Source organism: Portunus trituberculatus, chromosome 39, assembly GCF_017591435.1.
Source record: "Portunus trituberculatus isolate SZX2019 chromosome 39, ASM1759143v1, whole genome shotgun sequence".
Classification (NCBI taxonomy): Eukaryota; Metazoa; Arthropoda; class Malacostraca; order Decapoda; family Portunidae; genus Portunus; species Portunus trituberculatus.
Genome location: NC_059293.1, coordinates 4,874,427 through 4,896,659, shown reverse-complemented (window position 1 = coordinate 4,896,659; position 22,233 = coordinate 4,874,427). Strand labels below are relative to the sequence as shown.

At 39.4% G+C, this 22,233-nt stretch overlaps 1 protein-coding gene across 2 annotated transcripts; it reads right to left on the bottom strand.

Annotated features, from left to right (window-relative positions):
• Nucleotides 1-3,017: 3,017 nt before the first annotated feature.
• On the bottom strand, nucleotides 3,018-20,922 carry LOC123515627 (major facilitator superfamily domain-containing protein 3-like). Of its 2 annotated transcripts, XM_045274425.1 has the most exons (4): nucleotides 20,475-20,922; nucleotides 16,840-16,973; nucleotides 6,914-7,062; nucleotides 3,018-3,970 (listed from the first exon to the last, which is right to left on the bottom strand). In XM_045274425.1, exons 1-4 carry the CDS (start codon nucleotides 20,624-20,626, stop codon nucleotides 3,032-3,034), a joined length of 1,374 nt encoding a protein of 457 aa, XP_045130360.1. In that variant the 5' UTR covers nucleotides 20,627-20,922; the 3' UTR covers nucleotides 3,018-3,031. The 2 variants fall into 2 exon arrangements, with proteins under 2 accessions (XP_045130360.1, XP_045130361.1); XM_045274426.1 differs by lacking the exon at nucleotides 16,840-16,973.
• Nucleotides 20,923-22,233: the final 1,311 nt, after the last annotated feature.

The window sequence follows — 22,233 nt, the reverse complement described above, 5'->3', positions numbered from 1 at the left end:
CCTTCCAGAGCTCACACAGGCCTTCCTCGCATTAACCAGGCTTTCTTCGTGGTAACCAGGCCTTCCTCGCGGTAAACAGGCTCTCCTCGCGGTAACTAGGCCTTCCAGATCTCACATAGGCCTTCCTCGCGGTAACCAGGCTCTTCTCGTGGTAACTAGGCCTACCAGAGTTCGCACAGCGGTAACCAGGCTTCCTCAACTCACTGCAGGCCTCTCAGAGCTCACTGCAGTCCTCTCAGACCTCAGCCAGGCCTTCCTTGATTCAATGCAGGTTTTCTCAGCTCACTGCAGTCCTCTCAGAGCTCAGCCAGGTCTTCTTCACCGTAGCTGCCAGTGCCGCTTCCTCCCATGCTGTCTGTCTCCCCTTGTCTGACCAGGTTGGCGCGCAAAACATCCAGCGTGTCCCTCTGTTCCCGTGCCAAAATTTTCTCGCCTACCAGTGGCGTCATGCCCCTACTGGTCTACGTCTCTCACTGATCCCGCCCCCCCTTCGTAACAATACCCTGGTCCCTTTTCCAATATATAATCTCTCATTTCCATGCATCCTGATATAAATCCATCTATTTTTGTATACATGACTCTTAATGCTTACCTGCCCCTTCCCGAATATACCATTTCTTCAGCCTCATGTCTAGCACTCTCCAGTAGAATTTCTTCTTCTCGTTCTCTGTCCTTCTCTCGTTTTTTTTTTTTCTTAGTTTCACTTCTCAGCTCTCTTTTTCCCTTTCTACTTGATTCATCTCTCTTTATTCACATATTTTTTTAAAGTCCATATATAACCATGCACTTCTTTTTGTCCACCGTATCTCTCATTAATTCTTCCTTTTCTTTCATTGCTTGTATGACTGTGTCTTGTTTTTCTCTTACTTTGTTGCTTAACTATATACATCAACAAAGTTCACTTTTCTTCATCTTGTTAATTTTTTCAGACATTCTTCCATTCCTCAAGTTTTGTTTCACTTATCCCTTTTCTGTTTCTACATTACTGTCTAGGTTTTGCTCAAGTCCCTGTAGTGCTATTTCGTAGTTTGAAAGTTTGAACATTTGCTCTTAAGGTCGCTGTTTTCCGTTTCTATTTCATCCAGTTTTCTTCATGTCATTGTTCATAGTAACTGTGGTCTCTAACTTTTCACATCTCTCTCTCAACTCTCGATTTTTCGCTCTCAGCTGATCCTAGTGTTCAAAAACCCTGGCAATTGTGTCCCTCAAACTTTAAGTTCTCTGTCCATTGTGATAAACCCTCTCATGATGGCTCTTTCCTCCCTAAATCCAAAGAATTTCCTCTTTACTCCAATCTCCTAACTACCTTAATCCTAGAGGTGTTTCAATAATTTCACTCCTTTGCCCTTTCGGTCTGGTTCCCTTGTTTAAATAAGCGGCAGCACCGACCATATTCTCATCACCTTCCATACCTTTTCTTGGCCTCAACACAAGTCAATTCAATGTAACTTTGGAGACAGGGTCACTATCTTAGCCCCTTTTTCCCCCGTAACACACCACCAGGTTTGCTGGGGTTCACAGTCAGTCTTGGCATTATATCCTTGCCATAGCTCTTATGTTTTGCATCTGTCTTGAATGGTATCTTGTTGTGTGTGTGTGTGTGTGTATTTACCTAGTTGTGGTTTACGGGAGGGGAGTAAACTCATGGTGTCCTGTCTCTCTATCTTTTATCAAATTTCTCCTTAAAAGTATGCAAAGTCCCAGCCATTACAACCTCCTCCTCAAGTTCATTCCAGTTGTTCGCAACTCTATGAGGGAAACTATTCTTGACATCTCTTCTACAAAAACCCTTTTTCAACTTTAAACCAAGTCCTCGTACTGCATGTCCAAAAGTAAAGTCTTCTTTATCCACATCCTCTATACCATTAACCATTCTATAAACATGTATCAAATCTCCTCTTTTCCTTCTCTCTTCCATTGTAGTAATGTCCAATTTCCTCAATCTTTCTCCATAGGTTAAAGTACTAAAATTTGGAACCATCTTTTTGTGTGTGTGTATTTACCTAGTTATATTTACCTAATTGTAGTTTTACAGGGCCTGGTCTTTATGCTCATGTGGCCCTGTCTCCATATCTACACTTATCCAATTTTTCTTTAAAACTATGCACACTCGTTGCTGACACCACTTCTTCACTCAAACTGTTCCACGTCTCAACACATCTTTGTGGGAAACTATATTTTTTAACATCTCTCAGACATCTTCCCTTTCTCAGCTTTTTACTATGCGATCTTGTGCTTCGAATGTCATATTCTTCTCTCAGGATCAGTTTCTCATTATCCACTTGGTCCATTCCATTGATCAATTTATAAACTTGTATTAGATCCCCTCTCCCTTCTCTGTTCCAGGGTTGGTAGATCCATAGCCTTTAGTCTCTCCTCATATGTCATCCCTTCAAATTCTGGAACCATTCTTGTAGTAATTTTTTGTAGTCTCTCCAACTTCCTTATGTTTCTTTTTATGAGGGGTCCACACTACTCCTGCATATTCCAGTCTGGGTCTTATTATAGTACTTATCAATTTCTTCATAATTTCTTTGTCCATGTAGTGAAATGTTACTCCAATATTCCTTAGCAAATATGTCTCTCTGAAAATTCTATCAATATGGTTTACCGGTTGATTGTTTTCTTCCATCATCACTCCTAAGTCCTTTTCCTTTTTTACTTTCTCCAGTTCTACTCTATCTCCCATCTTATAGATTCCCAAGGGTCGTCTTTCACTCTTTCCCATTTCCATGACATGGCTTTTGTCCACATTGAATTCCATTTCCCACTTTTTACTCCATTCCCAGATCTTATTTAGGTCTTCCTGCAGTATTTCACATTCCTCATTTTGCTTTATAACTCTGCACAGTTTCGTACCATCTGCAAACAGATTTATGTAGCTGTTCACTCCTTCTGGCATGTCGTTTATATATATGAGGAAAAGTATTGGTGCTAATACTGTGTGTGTGTGTGTGTGCAAATGAAAATGTAAAAGATAACACATAGTTGTTGTATAATGACTATGAAACAGAACACTTTGTAGATAACTTTATTCTCTTTTCATATTTGAGTACAGAGAACAAGGTGCTGCATAGATGACTACAATTGGAAGTATACACAGAAATGCAAATAAAGAAAATGACCATAGGATTCCATAATTGTCTATAACAAACCCAGCGAATGATGCAAATATCAGCTTTCCGGCCACCTCAATCGAAGCCAGCACACTGTAATGGCTGGCCTGTGACTCTTGGCGGCACTCCCTGCTCTTCACCATCATGAATGTGAATGTGACTGTTGATATCACGCCGCTATTGAAACTCAGCAGACATAGGGATCCAATGCTCATATATTGCAACATAGAAATATAACTTTTACTTGGATGCTGCTCTAACAGGAAAATAAGGATACATTGAGTGAATATGAGAATGAATCTATGACTTGAATACCTCAAAATAACAGCTTTAATAGGACAATGGGACTTCTTTAATGCAACTCCTCCGTAAATAGATCCGAGCACTGAGAGTCCCTGGCAAACTGTTCCATTCCAAAATGCCAAACTTTCCTTTGAAAATCCCTTATCCAAAAGGTACAGAGGCATGTTGTTTATGGCACCTCTCTCACCCATCTTGTACAGCAACACATACAAGCTCACCCAAACTGCCCCTGATGAACTCACCACTTCTCTCATAATACTGAATATTCTTTTCACCATGACCACATCTGACTGTCCTTGTGAAGTCTTTTCTTTGGCAAGGAATTGGTCTTTCTTTTCTTTTTCATTGAGCAAATCAGTGTCTTCCATTCCTTTTTCTTCAGATGAAAACTTTGAAGACAAGGGATTTTTGAATGAGAGGCAGTACACCCATGCAGCAGTTGTCATGTACACAGCTGCTAGACTAGTGAAGGTAATAGTCCAGTTGGTGCACATAAGAAGATATGTGAGTCCAGCCCCACCTACTAGACATCCAACTTTATATAGCACAACCTGAGAAGATACAAAAAAATAAATAAACAGTTGTACTTAACATAGCAGACAAAATGCATGATGGCATAACTATTTTGGTAGGAATAATACCTAAAAATACTCTCCTCAATGATAGAGTCCACAAGTGTAGACGTACTCAGGGAAGCTGTAATGCCTCTTACTTCAAAACACGGAGAAACAGGCTAAAAGCAACCATGAAAGAAAGCAGTAGAATGTTGAATGCCTGACAGAGTACTCAGTGAATGACTCTAAACCAAAACAATCACCAAGGCCTTGACTCTTTTTTTTTACCTAGGAATTTATTGTAAGTCAGGTGACAGAATACAAATCTTACCAAGTTTTATAGCTGATGACCAAAGCTGCAGAACAGCAAGTTTGGCATCACACAAAGTTAGGCCATCATGTTGATGCCTCATCATTTCAGCAACAGACCTTAAGCCAGCACCTCTTCAGTCATTTTATTTTGCCTTAATTGTACAAAAAATAGATGTTATTATATACAACACCTTTTTTTTATATGCTTTTGATTTGATAGAAAAAGGACGGTGTAATAAATATTTCATTCCATGTTCCTTACAGTCAAGCACACTAAGCATTTGCTTGGGGCCCCAACTTGCCCAAAAAAGCAAGGGCCCTGCGAGTTCCAATCAATCGATTTGACACAATCAGGCACTGCACACAGCTGTGCTGTCACAGGGTGTAGACCTCATGAATTTGGCTGTTTGTAATACTACCCTGAAGGGACCCCCTGAGTCAAACTTGGAGCTTCCCTACCTGCCTCTAACTTGTAAATGAGAGCCCATTTCAAATTTTTTGCTTGGGGCCCCTGAGGAACTTTGGAATGCCACTGGCTCCACTTGATAACTCATATAGACCGTGTGGAGTTGTGTTCACAAGCTGCGGCTGTGCCCTGCTGGCCATAGTCAGTCGCCCTGAGGTAGAGGTGGCACAGTGCTAGTAGATTCTACGGTGAACACCTTGAGCACCAATAAATAGTCTGGGTATACTATAGCTCTATTGATTTCACTCAAGATTTCATAATCCAGGAAAATTTAACATGGGATTCCATCCCAACACATTGTTTACCTCACCAGCTGTAGTGATCAAACAAGGACTATAAATAGTCATTCTACACATCACACAGGCAAATCACAAGGACACATTGACACATGTACTTCATTCGTGGAACCACTAATAGTGTGGGTGGAAGCTGGTGCAAATTCTGGTCGTCAGGAAAGGGGGTAAACCAGTCTGAATGTAAACTGAGGTGGGTGTAACTTGGGGTAATACTGTACTTTATTTCAAATGCTAAAAGGAAAAGCAATAGCAACTAAATATTACTAATTAATTTTCAACAAATACTTCCTTTCCTTTTATGTACAGTATTTGGAGACAACACAGTGGGCAAGACAGTATTTCCATCTTTGGAAAGAGTTAAATGTCATCCTCTTAAAGAACCTTGATCTAAACAAAAATTTTCAATGCTTAGGAATAATTGTGAGTCACTTGTGGCTCTCTCGATAACCCACTAACCCATCACAACTACATTTTCCCATTAGTTTTCCTCAGAAGCAAAATGTCTAAGTGTTATGGTTACTTTCATTTTGGTAGTGAGTTGCTCTTCTCTGTGTCACTCTATAAGGCTTTCCTCACCAGATCAGTGACAAAAAACTGCACAGTGTAAACTGTGTGTTCAGATGAGTTTTGTGTTGCTGAGTTCATTCATTACATCCTTTCTGGATAAATAATTTGTGAATTGGATATGTTGTGGAGCACCCATTGCTCTTTTAGACAGAATCAAAAGGTTTTTTTGTCATATCAACTCCTCTCCTCTAATTGATTGTCTCCAGCTTTTCTCATCACTATCTATTGCTATCTTTTACCACTACTTTCAATGAAACTGCTGCTCTGATTTTGTTAAATGCATGCCTCCCATCCTGCAACTTCACTCCTATTCTGTCCACCTCTCTAAGGCAAGGGTTAAAAATTAATCAATACTTTCAACCATTCATCCCTTTCTCTGATAAACTTCCAAACTCCCTGCCTGTTTCTGGATTTCCACCTTCCTACTGCTTGAACTCTTTTAAGTGTGAGGTTTCAAGACACTAATCATTTGATCTATCTTTAAGCCAGTCTGTTTGGGAACTGGTGTCCTGTTGCATCCAATGTTTTTTTTTTTTTTCTCAATATTTTTTGCTGCCCTTAGCCAGTGACCCTCAGCTCTTACAATAAATAAAAAATAAATAGAAAAAAAAGAAAACTGCACCCTCTTTCTACAATCATTCCAACCATACTTCCATCTGTCCCTCATTGCCACCTCGATTACCACAGCACACTGACCTCACCCTTCAACCATTCCTCTCACTGGCCTGGCAGTCACCACATCCCACATCCTGTCATCCACTGTCCTGCACCAATCACTTTTCTCTCCACCATTTTTCCCTCTCTCTTCTATTCTATGCACACTCAAGGATCATGTTATGTTCCACAAAGGAGTCTGCTTGGAACATTATTTCTACACATACATTCACCTTCTGATTATCTAAATTATCTTAAACTTATCAAAATATTCTAATGGTATTCAAAATAAAATCATGAATTGTGGTTGCGGACAACAGTGTATGAGTTAGTGGACTGATGTCTGAGATGTCTGGTTTGTTTGAGTGCCAGAGTCATGTCTGGAGACAGAGGACTAGAAAAAAAATAATAAAATAGAAAATAAGATGAAACAAAATAAAATAAAAAGCAGATGAATAATAAAGAAAGAAGTAAACTGTAAAGAAGCCACTTAATTAATAGGTTTGAGTTTGTGGACTGATTGTGAATGGTTAGTGTGTGATGCTTGAGTCAAATCTCTGGTGACAGAAATCTAGAAAATTTAAAATTAAATAGAAAATAAAGCTATAATGGAGCCACTTCTCACCTTTTCTGCAAGTCTCTCACCTGCAGAGTGTTGCCGATGCTGAGATGGTCGTCGGGCAGGAGATGCAGGGCCAGGCCGTCTACCGCCACGTCCTGGACAGCAGAGCACAGGTTGAGACAGAGCAGCATCACTCCCAGACTCACCATGTCATCTGGGGCCACGGCAGAACCTGAGGGAGAAGCATGAACATCACTGCTTGAACTCTGCCTCCACATTCTGACTTGAACTCCCCTAACTCTTTCCTGGCCAAGACAAGCTTCACTGTCCTTATCTTTACGAAATCACATATAACTTCTCATTCATAACATCTGACAAATCTTGGTTTCCCTTCTCATCTTCAGTAATCCTCACCTTTAATTTTTTCATTGTCAAAAATACATTTTTGTCATTTATGTGTATTTTTTTATTTTACATTATATATTGATACAATTATTTCAATTATGCAATAGATTCATAAATGCAATGAATAGAAGGGAAGGTAAGATTCTTGTGATTCTGAACTAACTCCTAGAGCACTGACAGGTATTGGCTTACTTTATTGTGAATCAACCATGTTCTATCCTTGTGACATGGACAGCATTCTCAAGGGTGTGACCATGGCAACAGAGCCTCCACAACTCCCTGTCTTCTCATTCACTTCCTGTCTGTACAAGTGTTTAGCCGCTACTGACACCACACATGTGCCCACTCCTATACTCTATCATTCCTTACAATTGGTCTTCCTCTCCTATCACTACCTTCTACTTCACCCACATACATATGTATACTTTCTTTACATACTCTTCCTCTTTTCAATATGGCACATCATCTCAGTGTTTTCCAATCCACTCATTCTACCACTACAATTTACACTGCTTGTACAGACACTCATACCATGTCTCATACACATCTTTGTTGCTCTCACCCTCCCATCTTGTCAGTCTGTCATGCAAATGCATGCGCGCGCACGCACGCACACACACACACACACACACACACACACACACACACACACACAATTTTCAGAGAGACATAATTTGCTTAGGAATATTGGATTAGCATTTCACTACATGGACAAAGAAATGATGAAGAAATTGATAAGTACTAAAATAAGACCCAGATTGGAATATGCAGGAGTTGTGTGGACCCCCCATAAAAAGAAACAAATAAAGAAATTGAGAGACTACAAAAAATGGCTACAAGAATGGTTCCAGAATTTAAAGGGATGACATATGAAGAGAGACTAAACGCTATGGATCTACCAACCCTGGAACAGAGAAAAGAGAGAGGGGATCTGATACAAGTTTAAAAATTGATTAACGGAATGGATGAAGTGGATAATGAGAAACTAATCCTGAGAGAAGAATATGACATTAGAAGCACAAGATCACATAGTACGAAACTGAGGAAGATGTCTGAGAGATGTTAAAAAATATAGTTTCCCGCAAAGATGTGTTGAGACTTGGAACAGTGTGAGTGAGGAAGTGGTGTCAGCAACAAGTGTACATAGTTTTAAAGAAAAATTGGATAAGTATAGATATGCAGATGGGGCCACACGAGCATAAAGCCCAGGCCCTGTAAAACTACAACTACGTAAATACAACTAGGTAAACACACACACACACACAATATTGGATACGGTTCCTGGAGGATCATAAGTTATTATCGGATCATCAATTTGGCTTCAGGAAAGGGAGGTCATGTGTAACAAATCTACTGAGCTTTTATTCAAGAGTGGTTGACAAAATACAGGAGAGAGAGGATGGATGAACTGTGTATATTTGGATTTAAAGAAAGCTTTTGACAAGGTACCTCACGAGAGACTGTTATGGAAAGTAGAGATTTATGGAGGACTGAAAGGAAAAGTGTTAAAGTGGATGGAAAACTACTTGAGATGGAGGGAGATGAGAACGGTAATAAGGGATGCAAGGTCGGACTGGTTGGTGGTGGAGAGTGGAGTCCCACAAGGCTCAGTGCTGGCACCAATACTTTTCCTGGTATATATAAATGACATGCCAGAGGAGTAAACAGTTATATTAATTTGTTTGCGGATGATGCGAAGTTGTGTAGGTGTGTGAAGAGTGAAGAAGATTGTGAAATTTTACAGGCAGACCTGTATAAGATTTGGGAGTGGAGCAAGAGGTGGCAAATGGAATTTAATCTGAGCAAAAGTCATGTGATGGAGATGGGAAAGAGTGGAAGACGGCCAAGAGGGTCATATAAGATGGGTGAAGAAGTAGTGTTGAAAAAGGTGGAAAAGGAAAAGGATTTGGGAGTGATAATACAAGACCATGGGCAGTTTGAGGCTCATATTGATAAGATGTTTGGAGAAACGTATAATTTGATAAAAATATTGGATTAGCCTTCCATTATATGGATAAAGATATGATGAAGAAATTAATTAGTATGGTAATTAGACCAAGATTGGAATATGCTGGAGTGGTTTGGTCCCCTTATAAAAAGAAGCATATAAGGAAGTTGGAGAGATTGCAGAGAATGGCAACAAAAATGGTTCCGGAATTGGCAGAAATGACCTATGAGGAGAGATTAAAAGAAATGAATTTGCCTACCTTGGAACAAAGAAGAGAAGAGGAGATTTAATACAGGTTTATAAACTGTTGAATGGACTGGATGAAGTGGATAATGAGCAAATGATGTTGAGAGAGGAAAACTTAAGTAGAACTACAAGATCGCATAGTAAAAAGATAGCCAAGGGAATATGCTTGAAGGATGTGAAAAATATAGTTTCCCACAAAGATGTGTGGAGGTGTGGAATGGTTTGAGTGAGGAGGTGGTGTCAGCAAGGAGTGTGCATAGTTTTAAAGGAAAGTTGGATGTGTGTAGATATGGAGACGGGGCCACACGAGTATGATACCCAGGCCCTGTAAAATTACAACTAGGTGAATACACACACACACACACACACACACACACACACACACACACACACACACACACACACACACACACATACATAAGTGCTTTCTAGGTTAAGTTAGATCCATAGTTAGGTTAGTTTTAGTTCATTGTGTTAATGTCCCCCCCCCCTGTACATTTTCAGTGTAATTTTTTACATTGCCAAACTAATAAACCATATATTATTATTATTATTACACACACACACACATGTATACTGACTTGTACTAATATAAATGGATTGTTATCCAGCATGTTGGAGGTTAGGGATTATTTGAAAGAGAAAAAGCTGAATGTAATGTGCATTGTTGAAACAAAATTAAGAGAAAAGATCCACGTTAACTTTAAAGAGAAGGGATATAATAGCTGGAGGAGAGACAGGATGGATAAATGAGGAGGACGAGTGCTAATAATGGTTTGTGATAATATATGTGAGGAGGATGTGCAATATGGAGAGGACAAAGTGGAAGTAATGGGAGTAACAATCAAAACAGAGGAAGTGGTGAGAAAAATCATAGTTACATATATGCCACCCAAGAAAAATACATGGGTAACTGAAGAATGTGAAGATACTCAAAGAGAGGTGATAAAGTGCCTAGACAACATGATAAGAAGAGATAGAAGAATACTTTTACTTGGAGACTTTAAATATAAAACAGTAAACTGGAGAGAGATGGAAGTAATGGATAATGCTGGGCAGTGGAGCGAGAAAGTGTTACAGTTGACTATGGTTAATACAATGGATCAGTGGGTGGAGGAGTCAACAAGGTACAGGGGGGAAGAAGAACCATAGTTGCTTGACCTAGTATTCACAAAGAAACTATAGCCACCACCAATCATACAATACCTTAATCCAATGCAAAGAAGTGATCATGTGACATTAGAGATGCAAATACAGGAGGAGGATGAGATAAGTTACAGAGATGACTAGAAAGGAGAGAGATTAAATTATGCAAGAGCAGATTTTGAAAAATTAAGAATCTTTTTTGCTGATACTGAGTGGAGAAACATTATGTATGGAAAGACAATACAAGAGAAATATGAAATATTCTTACAGAAATATAATGGAGTAAAAAAATATGTACCTTTCTATAGTTAAGAAAAAAATACACGCTTGGTACAATGGTGGATGTATACAAGCGAAAAAGGCAAATGATAAAGTGTGGAAGAAACTCATAAAACAGAGAAATGACTTTAACAAACGGCAGTACAAAGATGCCAGAAATGAGTATATTCGAGTAAGGAGAGAGGAAGAAAGAAACTTTGAGAAAGATGTGGTGAATAAAAGCAAAGATGAACCTAAACTTTTCTACAAGTTTATAAATGGTAAAACAAAGAATAAGGAAACAATTGAAAAAATAATTAAAGAAGGAAAGACATACCAAACAGAGAAGGAAATGTGTGAAATAATGAATGAAAGCTTCAAAACGGTATTCACTGCAGAAGATTTCACAGAACTTAATAGGACATTGAATTGCCAAGGATTACAGGAGATTGCAGTGCACAAGGAGGATATTGAAAGATTATTGGATAAGTTGGAAGTCAGAAAAGCAATGGGGCCAGATGGTGTATCAGACTGGGTGTTGAAAGAATGTAAAGAACAATTACTCGATCCAATTTTGGAAATAATTACAAGTTCAATAAATGAAGGGAAAGTTCCACTAGAATGGAAGAGAGCCAACGTAATACTGATATTTAAAGGAGGAAAGGCAACTGAACCACTAAACTACAGACCATTGTCACTTACAAGTGTTTTGGGGAAGTTGCGTGAAATAATTATCAAATGAAAATGAGTTAAATTTCTAGAAGAGGAACAAGTTATATTGAACAAACAATTTGGGTTCAGGACAGGGAGGTCATGTGTATCAAAGTATTGCAGGACTGGATACAGAGACAGATGGGTGGACCCAGTATACCTGGATTCAAAAAAGGCTTTTGATAAAGTCCCTCATGGAAGACTACTTTGGAAACTAGAGAACATAAGAGAACTGTGAGGAACTTTGCTAGAATGGACAAGAAATTATTTGAAGGATAGGGAGATGAGAACTATGATTAGAGATACATACTCATCTTGGGGTAAAGTAACAAGCAGAGTGCCACAAGGGTCAGTGTTAGCCCACATTATGTTTCAGATTTATGTAAATAACATTCACATTGGGGTAAACAGTTATATGAATTTATTTGCTGATGATGCAAAGCTGCTAAGAGTTATCAAAACCAGGGAGGACTGTCTGCTGTTGCAGGAAGTGGAAATTGGAGTTTAATGCCAAGAAATGTCACATAATGGAACTAGGAAAGAGCAAAAGACAGGTATGGAATTATTTGATGGGAGAGGAACAAATAATGAAGACTAAAGAGGAAAAAGATCTGGGAGTGATTATACAGGAAAATATGAGCCCCCAAAAACACATAAGCAAGATATTTGGATTATCATATAAAATATTAACTAATATAAGAGTGGCATTTCAATACATGGACAAAGATATGATGAAAAAAATCATCACAAGCATGATACATCCAAGACTGGAATATGCAGCAGTGGTGTGGTCTCCGAGCTCTAAAAAGGATATAAGAAAATTAGAAAGAATACAGAAGACTGCTACAAAGATGGTGCTGGAACTAAAGGACCTAACATATGAAGAACGACTGGAGGAAATAGGACTACCAACCTTACAAGATAGAAAAGAACATGGGGACCTAATAACAATGAACAAGATAGTCAATGGCATTGAAAAGATAAACAAAGAAGATGGAAGGGCAAGAGGACATGTAAAGAAAATTAGGACGAGGCAGTGTGTGAAGGATATTGGAAAATACAGTTTTCCACACGGAATGATGGTGAAGTGGAATGCATTGAATAATGAAGTGGTTACAGCACATAACTTTAAGGAAAAACTAGATAAATGGAGACATGGAGACACGACACTATGAGCCCCACTTGAATCCTGTAAAATACTCATACAACTAGGTAAATACACACAAACACACAGTCTCCACAGTATCAAACTATTTTTGTGTTAAAAAATAAAAAATATAAATTTTTAAATGAAGAAAATAAGAGTCCAGGTGGCATTGGTGCTGCTGACCATGTAAACAACGGTGCGGCCTCTGGCTATGAACCCCATAGAAACTCCACTAGGACTAAGGCTTTTAGGTGAATGGAGCTCCACAATGGATTTCTCCGGTTTTAAGGACGAAAGAAGCAACATGAGAAAAATAATATCAATGGAGAAGGAGACTTTTTTTTTTTTTTTTGTTATGGCCTACAGCAACTGTAGGTAAGTTGAAAGAGTATGGGAAGCTGTCCAGCTTTCAGTAGTAGTGCAGGCAATTTTATTTATAGTGGTACCCATATTAGGGCCCACACTACTGATTTTGCTGAATCAATTATTCCACTTATTTTCTTGAATTTGTGCCCTGCTTCCTTTAGAGAAATGATAAGGATTATTTTTATCTCCACACAGGTTCCACTCACAGAGGCACTGCTAATTCAAAATGGTTACAAACTTAGGTCATGCCTGCAAGTGCACAGCACACAAACAGCCTTGGTGGATGGGTGTCCATCAGCAAGCTATCTGCTGGCCAGCTCCAGACATGGATATGAAGCTATGGTGATACCACACATCCACAGCAACTTTATCTTGCATATTTTCCTTGTAAATACAATGAATGAAGTTCAACAACATCTCAAACTTTAAATACAATAGCAAATCTTTTAGCTGATCTATGTATTTCTAAAATGGAAAAGTTATCTTGTAAGAGAATTAACTTGTCAAATAAAAAATGGAGTGCTGTGATGGTAAACAAGTTAAGAGAATGAGATGTGAAATTTGTTGTAAGATTTGAGGGAAGAACACCATGAAGATGGATGGATAGTAAGAATATAGCATTAAAAGCACGAATAATGTCTGCAGACCACATAAGCATGGTTGCAGTGGAGAGCAGCTGTGAATGCATAAATTGTTGAGGCCTCAAGTGCCTTTATGGGAGGATGTCAAGCATCTGGTGTGATCAAACAATCAGATAAGATGTAGGAAGGAGAATGTGTCTGTTGTGGTGAACCAGGTGAACCATCCCTGATATCAGACCCTGATGTGAAGAGATCTAGCCAAGTTTGCACAACTAACCTTCAATATAGTGATGGCCAATGAGGATTTGGTGTAATGGTGAAAAGTTGAGTAGGGTGAAAATTCTTGGGAATATTACCTTGGCTGGTGTAATTTAATTATAAGCTATGCTTACCATTTAAAAAAAAATGTGCCAGCAAAATTTGGGCAAGCAAAAATACAACCTATAAGCTAAAGCAGATGAAAATAAGGATGATATGCAGGCCACTACTGAACAACAGACCTGGGGGAGGGGATCAAAGACAGCAAACTGAAGATAATGGGAGCTGAACATATTACTGTGATGATGGGAAGAGGCAGACTGAGGTGACTTGAACATCCTGCCAGAATGAGTGAGGGTAACTTGGTAAACCAACATTCAGAGACCAGAATTTGATTGGTGGATATTTTTCAGGGAGAAGAGGAAGATAAGAATACTTGGAATGAAGTCACCTAGAAAGAAGTGAAAGACCATGTGATTGGGCTTCTTCAGACCACACACCTGCGAAGTTGCTACCAGTGGACAGGGCTGACACATTTTTTTTTATGGAAAAAAAAAAAAAAAAAAAAAAAGATTAAAAAAGGCCCACTTGAGTGCTGGCACTCTACAAAGAGGAAAAGCGTCAGCCAAATTAGGGAGCAAATGCTTCGATACCTCCCTCTTAAAAGAAGACAAGGAAGTTGAAAATACAGATGCAGGGAAGGAGTTCCAGAGTTTACCAGTGAAAGTATCCCCTTTAGCCCATAAATTCCCGTAAAAAGCCCACATGGCATTAAAAAAAAAAAAAAAAAAAAAAGTATGAATGATTGAACGTACTGGTTAACTCTTGCATTAGAGAGTTGTACAGAATAGGGATGAGAGGAAAAAGAAAGCCTTGTGCAGCGAGGCTGCAGGAGGAGGGGAGGCATGCAGTCAGCAAGATCAGTAGAACAGTTAGCATGAAAATAACAATAAAATATAGAAAGAGATGCAACATTTCAGCGGTGATAAAGAGGCTGAAGACAGCTAGTCAGAGGAGAGGAGTTGATGAGACAAAAAGGTTTTGATTCCACCATATCTAGTGTGACTGGAATCCCTCCCAAACATGTGAAGAATACTCCAAACAGTGACGGATAAAACCCTGTACAGAGTTAGTAGTTGGAGGCGTGAGAAAAACTGTCGGAGACGTCTCAGAATGCCTAACTTCATAGAAGCTGTTTTAGCAACAGATGAGATGTGAAGTTTCTAGTTAATATTATGAATAAAGGACAGACTAAGGATATTCAGTTTGGATGAGGGAGACAGTTGAGTGTCACTGAAGAAGAGGGGATAGCTGTCTGGAAGGTTGTGTCAAGTTGATAGATAGAGGAATTGAGTTTTTGAGGCATTGAAAACTACTAGATTTTCTCTGCCCCAATCGGAAATCTTAGAAAGATCGGAAGTCAGGTGTTCTGTAGTGTCCCTGCATGATCTGTTGACTTCCTGAAGGGTTGGTCATCTCTGAAAGGACATGGAAAGATGTAGGGTGGTATCATCAACGTAGGAGTGGATAGGGCAAGAAGTTTGGTTAAGAAGGTCATTAATGAATAATAGAAAGAGAGAGGGTGACAGGACAGAACTCTGAGGAACATCACTATTAATAGATTTAGGAGAAGAACAGTGGCCGTCTACCATAGCAGCAATAGAACGGTCGGAAAGGAAACTTGAGATAAAGCTGCAGAGAGAAGGATAGAAGCTGTAGGAGGGCAGTTTTGAAATCAAAGCTTTATGCCAGACTCTATGAAAAGCTTTTGATATGTCTAACGCTACATCAAATGTTTCACCAAAATCTCTAAAAGAGGATGACCAAGACTCAGTAAGGAAACCCAGAAGATCACCAGTAGAGCGACCTTGACGGAAGCCATACTGGCAATCAGATAGAAGATTGTGAAGTGACAGATGTTTAAGAATCTTCCTATTCAGCATAGATTAAAAAACTTTAGATAAGCAAGAGATTAAAAGCTTTAGGACGATAGTTTGAGGGATTAGAAATGTCAAGAAGGAAAGGCAGAAATCGACAGACAAAGTTGAAAGAGTTTAGTCAGGCAAGGTGCAAGCATGAAAGCACAGTTTTTGAGAACAATAGTTTTCTCGCCTCTCTAGTGTCTGTGAATAATATCCAGCTTCACTTCGTGAGTAAGAGACTTCCTGGTCTTCTTAGCAACGATAGGCGACATTACAGGGCTGGTTCCAGGGCATTTTGGTGGCATGTTGAGCGAGGGAAGATGAGCTAATGCTGGAGGCTATTATTGCTTTGAACTAAGAGTAGGGAAGAGTAGGGGAGTGAGTGGTGTGGATTTTGTCCACGAAAGGTGCTGGTGTATTCAAAAGCCTGTCGGCTTGTGTGGGGCTTTCAAACTTGGAAATAATTACCTGGATAAAATTTTGTTAAAGTGAGTTTGATGTTTGTTATCCGAACAGATGGTAGTAAAAGGAAACCTCGTTGTAGCAAAATGTTGTTGTGTGAACATTCGTTAAACGGGGATTGCCTGTACATACAAATGTACATATATAGGATCTTTCAAACTGGACTCTTTTAAAAATGGAAAAGAAACTAAACTGTTTTTTTTTTCTATTATTACTATTTGGCAAAATACATATTTGCAGCGACCAAAGCTAAAACTTTTCATGGAGCAAGGAATTCAATACCTCTCAGCAAACTTTTGAATATTTAAGAATCACAGCATCAATTAAATGTTTTTTTTTGCCAAATAATGTGAAATAAATAAAGGTTACATTTTCAAAATCAAGGAACTAAAAGGTCATTCTTACATAGTGACTCATCTGCTGCAAGAAGATACACATGTATTTATTTCATAAAGAATTTGGTAAAACTCAGAATGGTTTAGGGTGAAGGCACTCACTCCACTGTTGCTGTGTGCACTCTTCAAGAAGTGAGGCATTCCAGCTGAGATTCTTAAATCACCTGCTAGAGAAGAGGCTCCAAGACCAAGGGTGGCTATGAGGAGCCAACATTGCTTTCCTCCACACACCTCCACCAGTGGTGCCCAGACTCCCTTGGCAATCCAGGGCACCAGCAGCAGCTTCAGCAATGACACACTGGAAATTGACAACACTATTTATTAATTGATTTTTTTTTCTATGTCCTGGCCTACAGCGCCTGTAGGTAACTTGAAGAGTATTAGAAGCGCTGTTAAGGTTCCACCAATTAGTGGCGCAAACAATTTTATTTATAGTGGTACCCATATTAGGGTCCATATCACCACCCAAGTGCATCTTTGGTGAAACCATCTAGAACCTGGCTATCATGGTGACATGTAAGTAACTTTAAACCACTTGACAAAGGGCATAGTTTGAAGGCTATACTTGGTGGGATTCAAACCTACATGTGAACGTCTGCTTGATCCCATGCTCACCACCTTATCAAAACCAAAACCTGTACATCAGACACTTTCCAGGTTTGTGAAATGATATGTGGGATTGGATGGCTTATAAAATACTATTTTCTCTATCTATGTCTACTAGATTTAATAAAATGTGAAATTTGCAAATATCTGACATGCATACACACTTGACCTGGTAGATAAAAAAAACTTGGACATAATCATACTCTTACACTAACAGCAACATGAATTTTGTTACCCTTCTCATCTTATAGAGTAGAGCTTTTTATTGTGAGTAATTTGAGCCCATACATACCCTTTGCAAACTGTTTATAATGTTGACAAAATAAAAAAAAAATTAACCACTGTTTGGGGGAGAGCGAGTGATGCCCACTATGTGATGGACTGCTGGGCACTGAGGAACACCATTGGGTGTATTTGTTCGTGTGTGTGTATTGTCACATTATTTACATACACGGCAAATGAATGACAGAGATTGGTTCTTTTGTTTTAGCAAGCAGCCACTGACCAATAAATATAACACATAATAAATCTAACCAATCAGAGCGATTTATGAAGAGAATCAGTCTATGGAAGATGTCTGGACATGCAGGATGTTGCTTCCATTATGTCAATTGTACTGTCAGATTTTACAAAGAGAAATAAGATAAAGACTTTATATTAATTTCTTAGCATTATTAGTCAGATTAGGCTAATTTGCTTTGGTTTGATCAGCTTAATTGTGTTAAAGTTAATTATGTTCTGAGGAAGACTTATCAGTGGTGCATGTCGTCTCAACTAGGTTACACTAGCTAGGTTAGGTTAGGTTGCTTTTGGTTAAACAGAAAGTTAAAAATAGGGTGGTGGTGAGCAGCAGGGGTGGAAATTTGTAAGGGATGGAGGGAATAATAAAAAAATACTGATTTGTGATGGAAACAAAGTGCAGATTCATTCAAAACATGTCAAAATCTACCAGGAAAAAATTGTTTCATCCAGAAATGAGCTGTTGGTCTAGCTGTAAAAATTTACCAAAATTTGATACATGTAATTTGTAATTGCTTTCTTTATTGAGTCTTGATCATCTTGTTTTGGGGATTTTGGTGAAACTTTTGCTGTTGCCTTAGACAAATCAAAATCATAAGATGGAGTCTTGCACAAAGCCTTACTTCTCAAATTACCTTCCTACACCTTCTATCCTTTTCCCTGTAACTTCATCTCAATTTTCCTTTCTGACTGTTCTATTGTTGCTATGGTAGACAATCTCTGTTCTTCTTGTTAGGCTCTGCAACCCTGAAGGATTAGCTTAGGTTATGATAAGTTACTTTTGTTGAGTAAGTGTTATGTGAGGTGTAGAGTGGTGGACAAAGCTGCTTAGTTAGCTAATACTTATTTTTCAAGAAATATTTCAAAAAGGCGGCTGTTTTCATCTTATCTTTTATTTCATTCCTCTTAAGATTTTCTTTAGTTTTATTTTCTGAATAGCTTATTATTTTCTTATTCATTTACTTATTTTTGCATTATAAAAGCTATTGTCAATAGTTTTTTATGCACTGCATTTCAATCAACAACTTGGCTTGCCTTCACTGTCCTGCCTGCTGTTGGATGGCAACAGGAACTGTCATAGCTTCCATCTTACAAAGAAAAGAGGAAAAGTGATCTAGAGTAGTGAATTGAAAAAAGTACTCAAGATATTTTACAAAAATCTACATGCAAATTTGTAAAGAAATATAATGTTTCCAGAAATATACACTCTAGCAGTACTTGTATATCCATTAAGGGTTATTTTAATGGAGTCGCTAAGATGTAAGAGAATCCCTGATGACCATCAATCAGCCAATATTATGGCCAATCATAAGAAGCAAGACAGAAGTAATCCTGGAAGTTACAGACTAGTGAGTTTAACAAGTGTGTTACGTAAATTATTATAATAATTTATCAGAGAAAAGATCTTATTCCACTTGTAAGAGAATAACTTTATAAGTAGTAAACAATACAGGTTTATGCTCAACAGTGCTTCAGTTGATCACAGTTATGGACAAGAGGACACAGGCAATTAATAAGGGAGGAGCTATTGATGTGATTAACTGTGATCTTATGAAGGCAGAAGACATTATCTAAGGTTTTGAAGGAGAAATTGAAATGCAATAACATTGGAGGCAATAATTTACATGTAGGTTAATTTCTTAGTGATTGTCAATGAGAGTAAAGCCTGCATGGAGGGAGGTAATAAGTGGCATGGCTCAGGGCTCAGTACTAGGAGCACTCTTGTGTGTGATTTACATAAATGATTTACCTGACTCTGTAATGCAAAGTGAAATGTTCCTGTATGCTGATGAAACAAAATTATTTCATAATATTATAGAGAAGCAGGAATGATAAACTTCTTCAGGAAGACAAACAGAGAATGAAGAAATGGTCCAATAATAGTTACTTAGATTTCACCCAAGGAAGAGTGATGTTATGACGATAGGAAGATCAAATATAGTATGAGTAAAGATTTGAATGAAGTAAATGTGGAAAATACCTTGGGATACAGATTGATACTGAATTGAAATTCACAAAGTGTGTAGCTTAGAAAGTTAATGCAAGCAATAAAATAGTTGGGCTGATAAGATCCTTCACTGCCTTGTATGAATACATATTTAAGACTCTTTTTTTGTAGCATTGGTGTTCCCACACTTCAAATATGCAGTGCAGACTTGGTGTGCCTATAGAAAAAGATATGAACATGGTGGAGGCAGTGCAGAGATAAGCCACCAAACTTGCTACCATTGCTGAAAGAACTATCATAATGAGACTTAAAAATTGAATCTTCCTACTTTGACCTATAGAAGATCTAAGAGGGACATGATGGAGCGTATGACGATGTGATGATGTAGTATGCGAGGAACTTTTTTTAAGCTCATATTATGAGAGGACATCAAAAGAAGCTAAACAAACATCAACCCTGACAGGAAAAAAGCAAGTTTTTGTTTTGCAATCATGTGGTGAGTGTGTGGAATAGTCTGCAGGAAATTGTACTGAGTGGTGAAAATGTAATTAATTTTGAAAAGAAATTGGATGAATATTGGAGAGATTATTATAAAAAATGTATCGTCTACAGAACTACACAGTAATGTTCATCCCACCCGACTTTAAGGGTAAATATTTACAATTATACGAGATTAACTTACTTTTACCAAAATGTGGCAGCCAGGTGTGCCTGCACGTCACTCACCTGGAGTAGTTGAGGCCAAGAGAGCGTAGCTGGACAGGCAGAAACTTGTCTTGTAGTCCATAGGGGATTCCTTGAACTAAATACAGCCAGCCTAAGGACGCCAGGGTGCTGTACCCAATCCCAGCCTGAACAAGCTGCCTTCCTCTGCTCATCCTTCCTTCCTTGTTGGTGCAATCAGGGTCACTAATGTCCACTGATTCTTATGAGGGTGTCTAAACCATTACAACTTGCAGTTGGCAGTGGAGGCCACTTCATATTCTAGTACTTTTTATCTTAATTCATGGGTAATTTTATATTCTCATGGGCTTTTGAACCAAAGACTACTGAACAGTAATATAAAACGTAAGAAAAGGAGAGAAAATAGTAAAAGTGATTCTCAGTTCAAATGGTTCTGTTTTTCCTTACGAGATAGATATTTTGTTGCCTTGTGCTGCCTGGTGACTGACAGTGAACTGTGACGTCCTATTAGTGGGTCCATTGTCCACCAAAGGATTGAGTGTCTCTTTAGCTTCCTTGAACAGTTCAGAGTTTGGAATGTTAATTGATGTCACAGTAGCTGTTGTTGTATAGATCTCTTCTTCTTCTTCTTCTTGGGGGTTTGTTGGGGCCGTGCAGGCTGTATGTCACAGTCTTTAATGTCCCAAAGATGCAATATGCAGTAGTGACGTGTTCAAGCAATACGCAGTGGAGTTGATTTGTTTTCTGTAGGAAGGTCCTGGTGAGGTTGAGGGTCTTGAAAGCATGAGTGGTATTTGTGCAGCCACCAAGGAGGGCAGTCAGTGTTGGCCTGTGTGAGTGAATAGCAGACAGTGAGTGGAAGAGGGCCACACGGTGTGAGTGGTGACAAGGGCAGGGCAGTGCACGAACAGATGTTCTGAGGTGTCAGGCTGGGTAGAGCGCCAGGCCGGCAGTGGGGAGAGTCAGTCATGCCCAGCCTGTGCAGGTGGGCATTGAGGCGGGTGTGGCCAATCCTCAGTCTGGTGACTGCCGTCACCGTGTCCGTTGTTGTTGAGGGCTGCCAGGTTCCCCTGGAGGGGCCCTATGAGACCTGGCGATGTCCTGTGAGACGCTCACAGGCGTGACAGTTGTCCCGTCTTCTCCAGGAAGACACAGGTGAGGCGTAGAACGGCGTGTTGTTTTGTAGGGTGGACACCCGCCGCAGCCAGCAGAGTGGGCAGGTCAAGAGTGGGAACTCCGAGAGCGATAAGTTGTGATCGTAGCAGGAAGCGCTGGGAATGGAAGCGGGGACACTGTACTAAGAAATGTTCTATGGTCTCCGGGACGGACCTGCACCAGGGGCAGTGGGGATCTGGCGTCAGGCGGAGGCGGTGCAGGTGTGCGTTGAGTGTGGTGTGGCCCAGGCGGAGACGGGTAAACGCTACATCTAGGGCGCGGGACTGTTGCTTCACCCACGGCTGTGGGGAAAAATTGTGGCAATATTGGCCCATGGAGGTGACGCGGAGGCCAGTGGCAAGGGCCGTGTCGAAGGTAGAGTGGCATACTCGTGATATGAGGCGCTTAGCGGTGGAGAGTGGCAGAGGGAAGGGGGTAATGTTTACTTCTGAAAGAGCCATCTTGGCGGCGGACCGGCGGTGTTGGCGACCTCGTTACCTCGGATACTTGTGTGGGAGAGAACCAGGGTTGCCATTCGTACGATAATTATCGTACAAGTACGATTATTTTGCCCCAAGTACGATATACGATAGTGATTCTCATTATCGTACGTTTTGTACCATAATTTGGTGAAATTGTACGATAA

What these genes read in the sequence shown, in the direction of transcription:
- LOC123515627 (XM_045274425.1), bottom strand. Translation starts at nt 20,626, where the DNA reads ATGAGCAGAGGAAGGCAGCTTGTTCAGGCTGGGATTGGGTACAGCACC. An exon ending in CTTGGCCTCAACTACTCCAG is followed by an intron (nt 16,974 to 20,474) that starts GTGAGTGACGTG and finishes GTCAATTTCCAG; the next exon opens with TGTGTCATTGCTGAAGCTGC. An exon ending in TGGAGCCTCTTCTCTAGCAG is followed by an intron (nt 7,063 to 16,839) that starts GTGATTTAAGAA and finishes CTTCTCCCTCAG; the next exon opens with GTTCTGCCGTGGCCCCAGAT.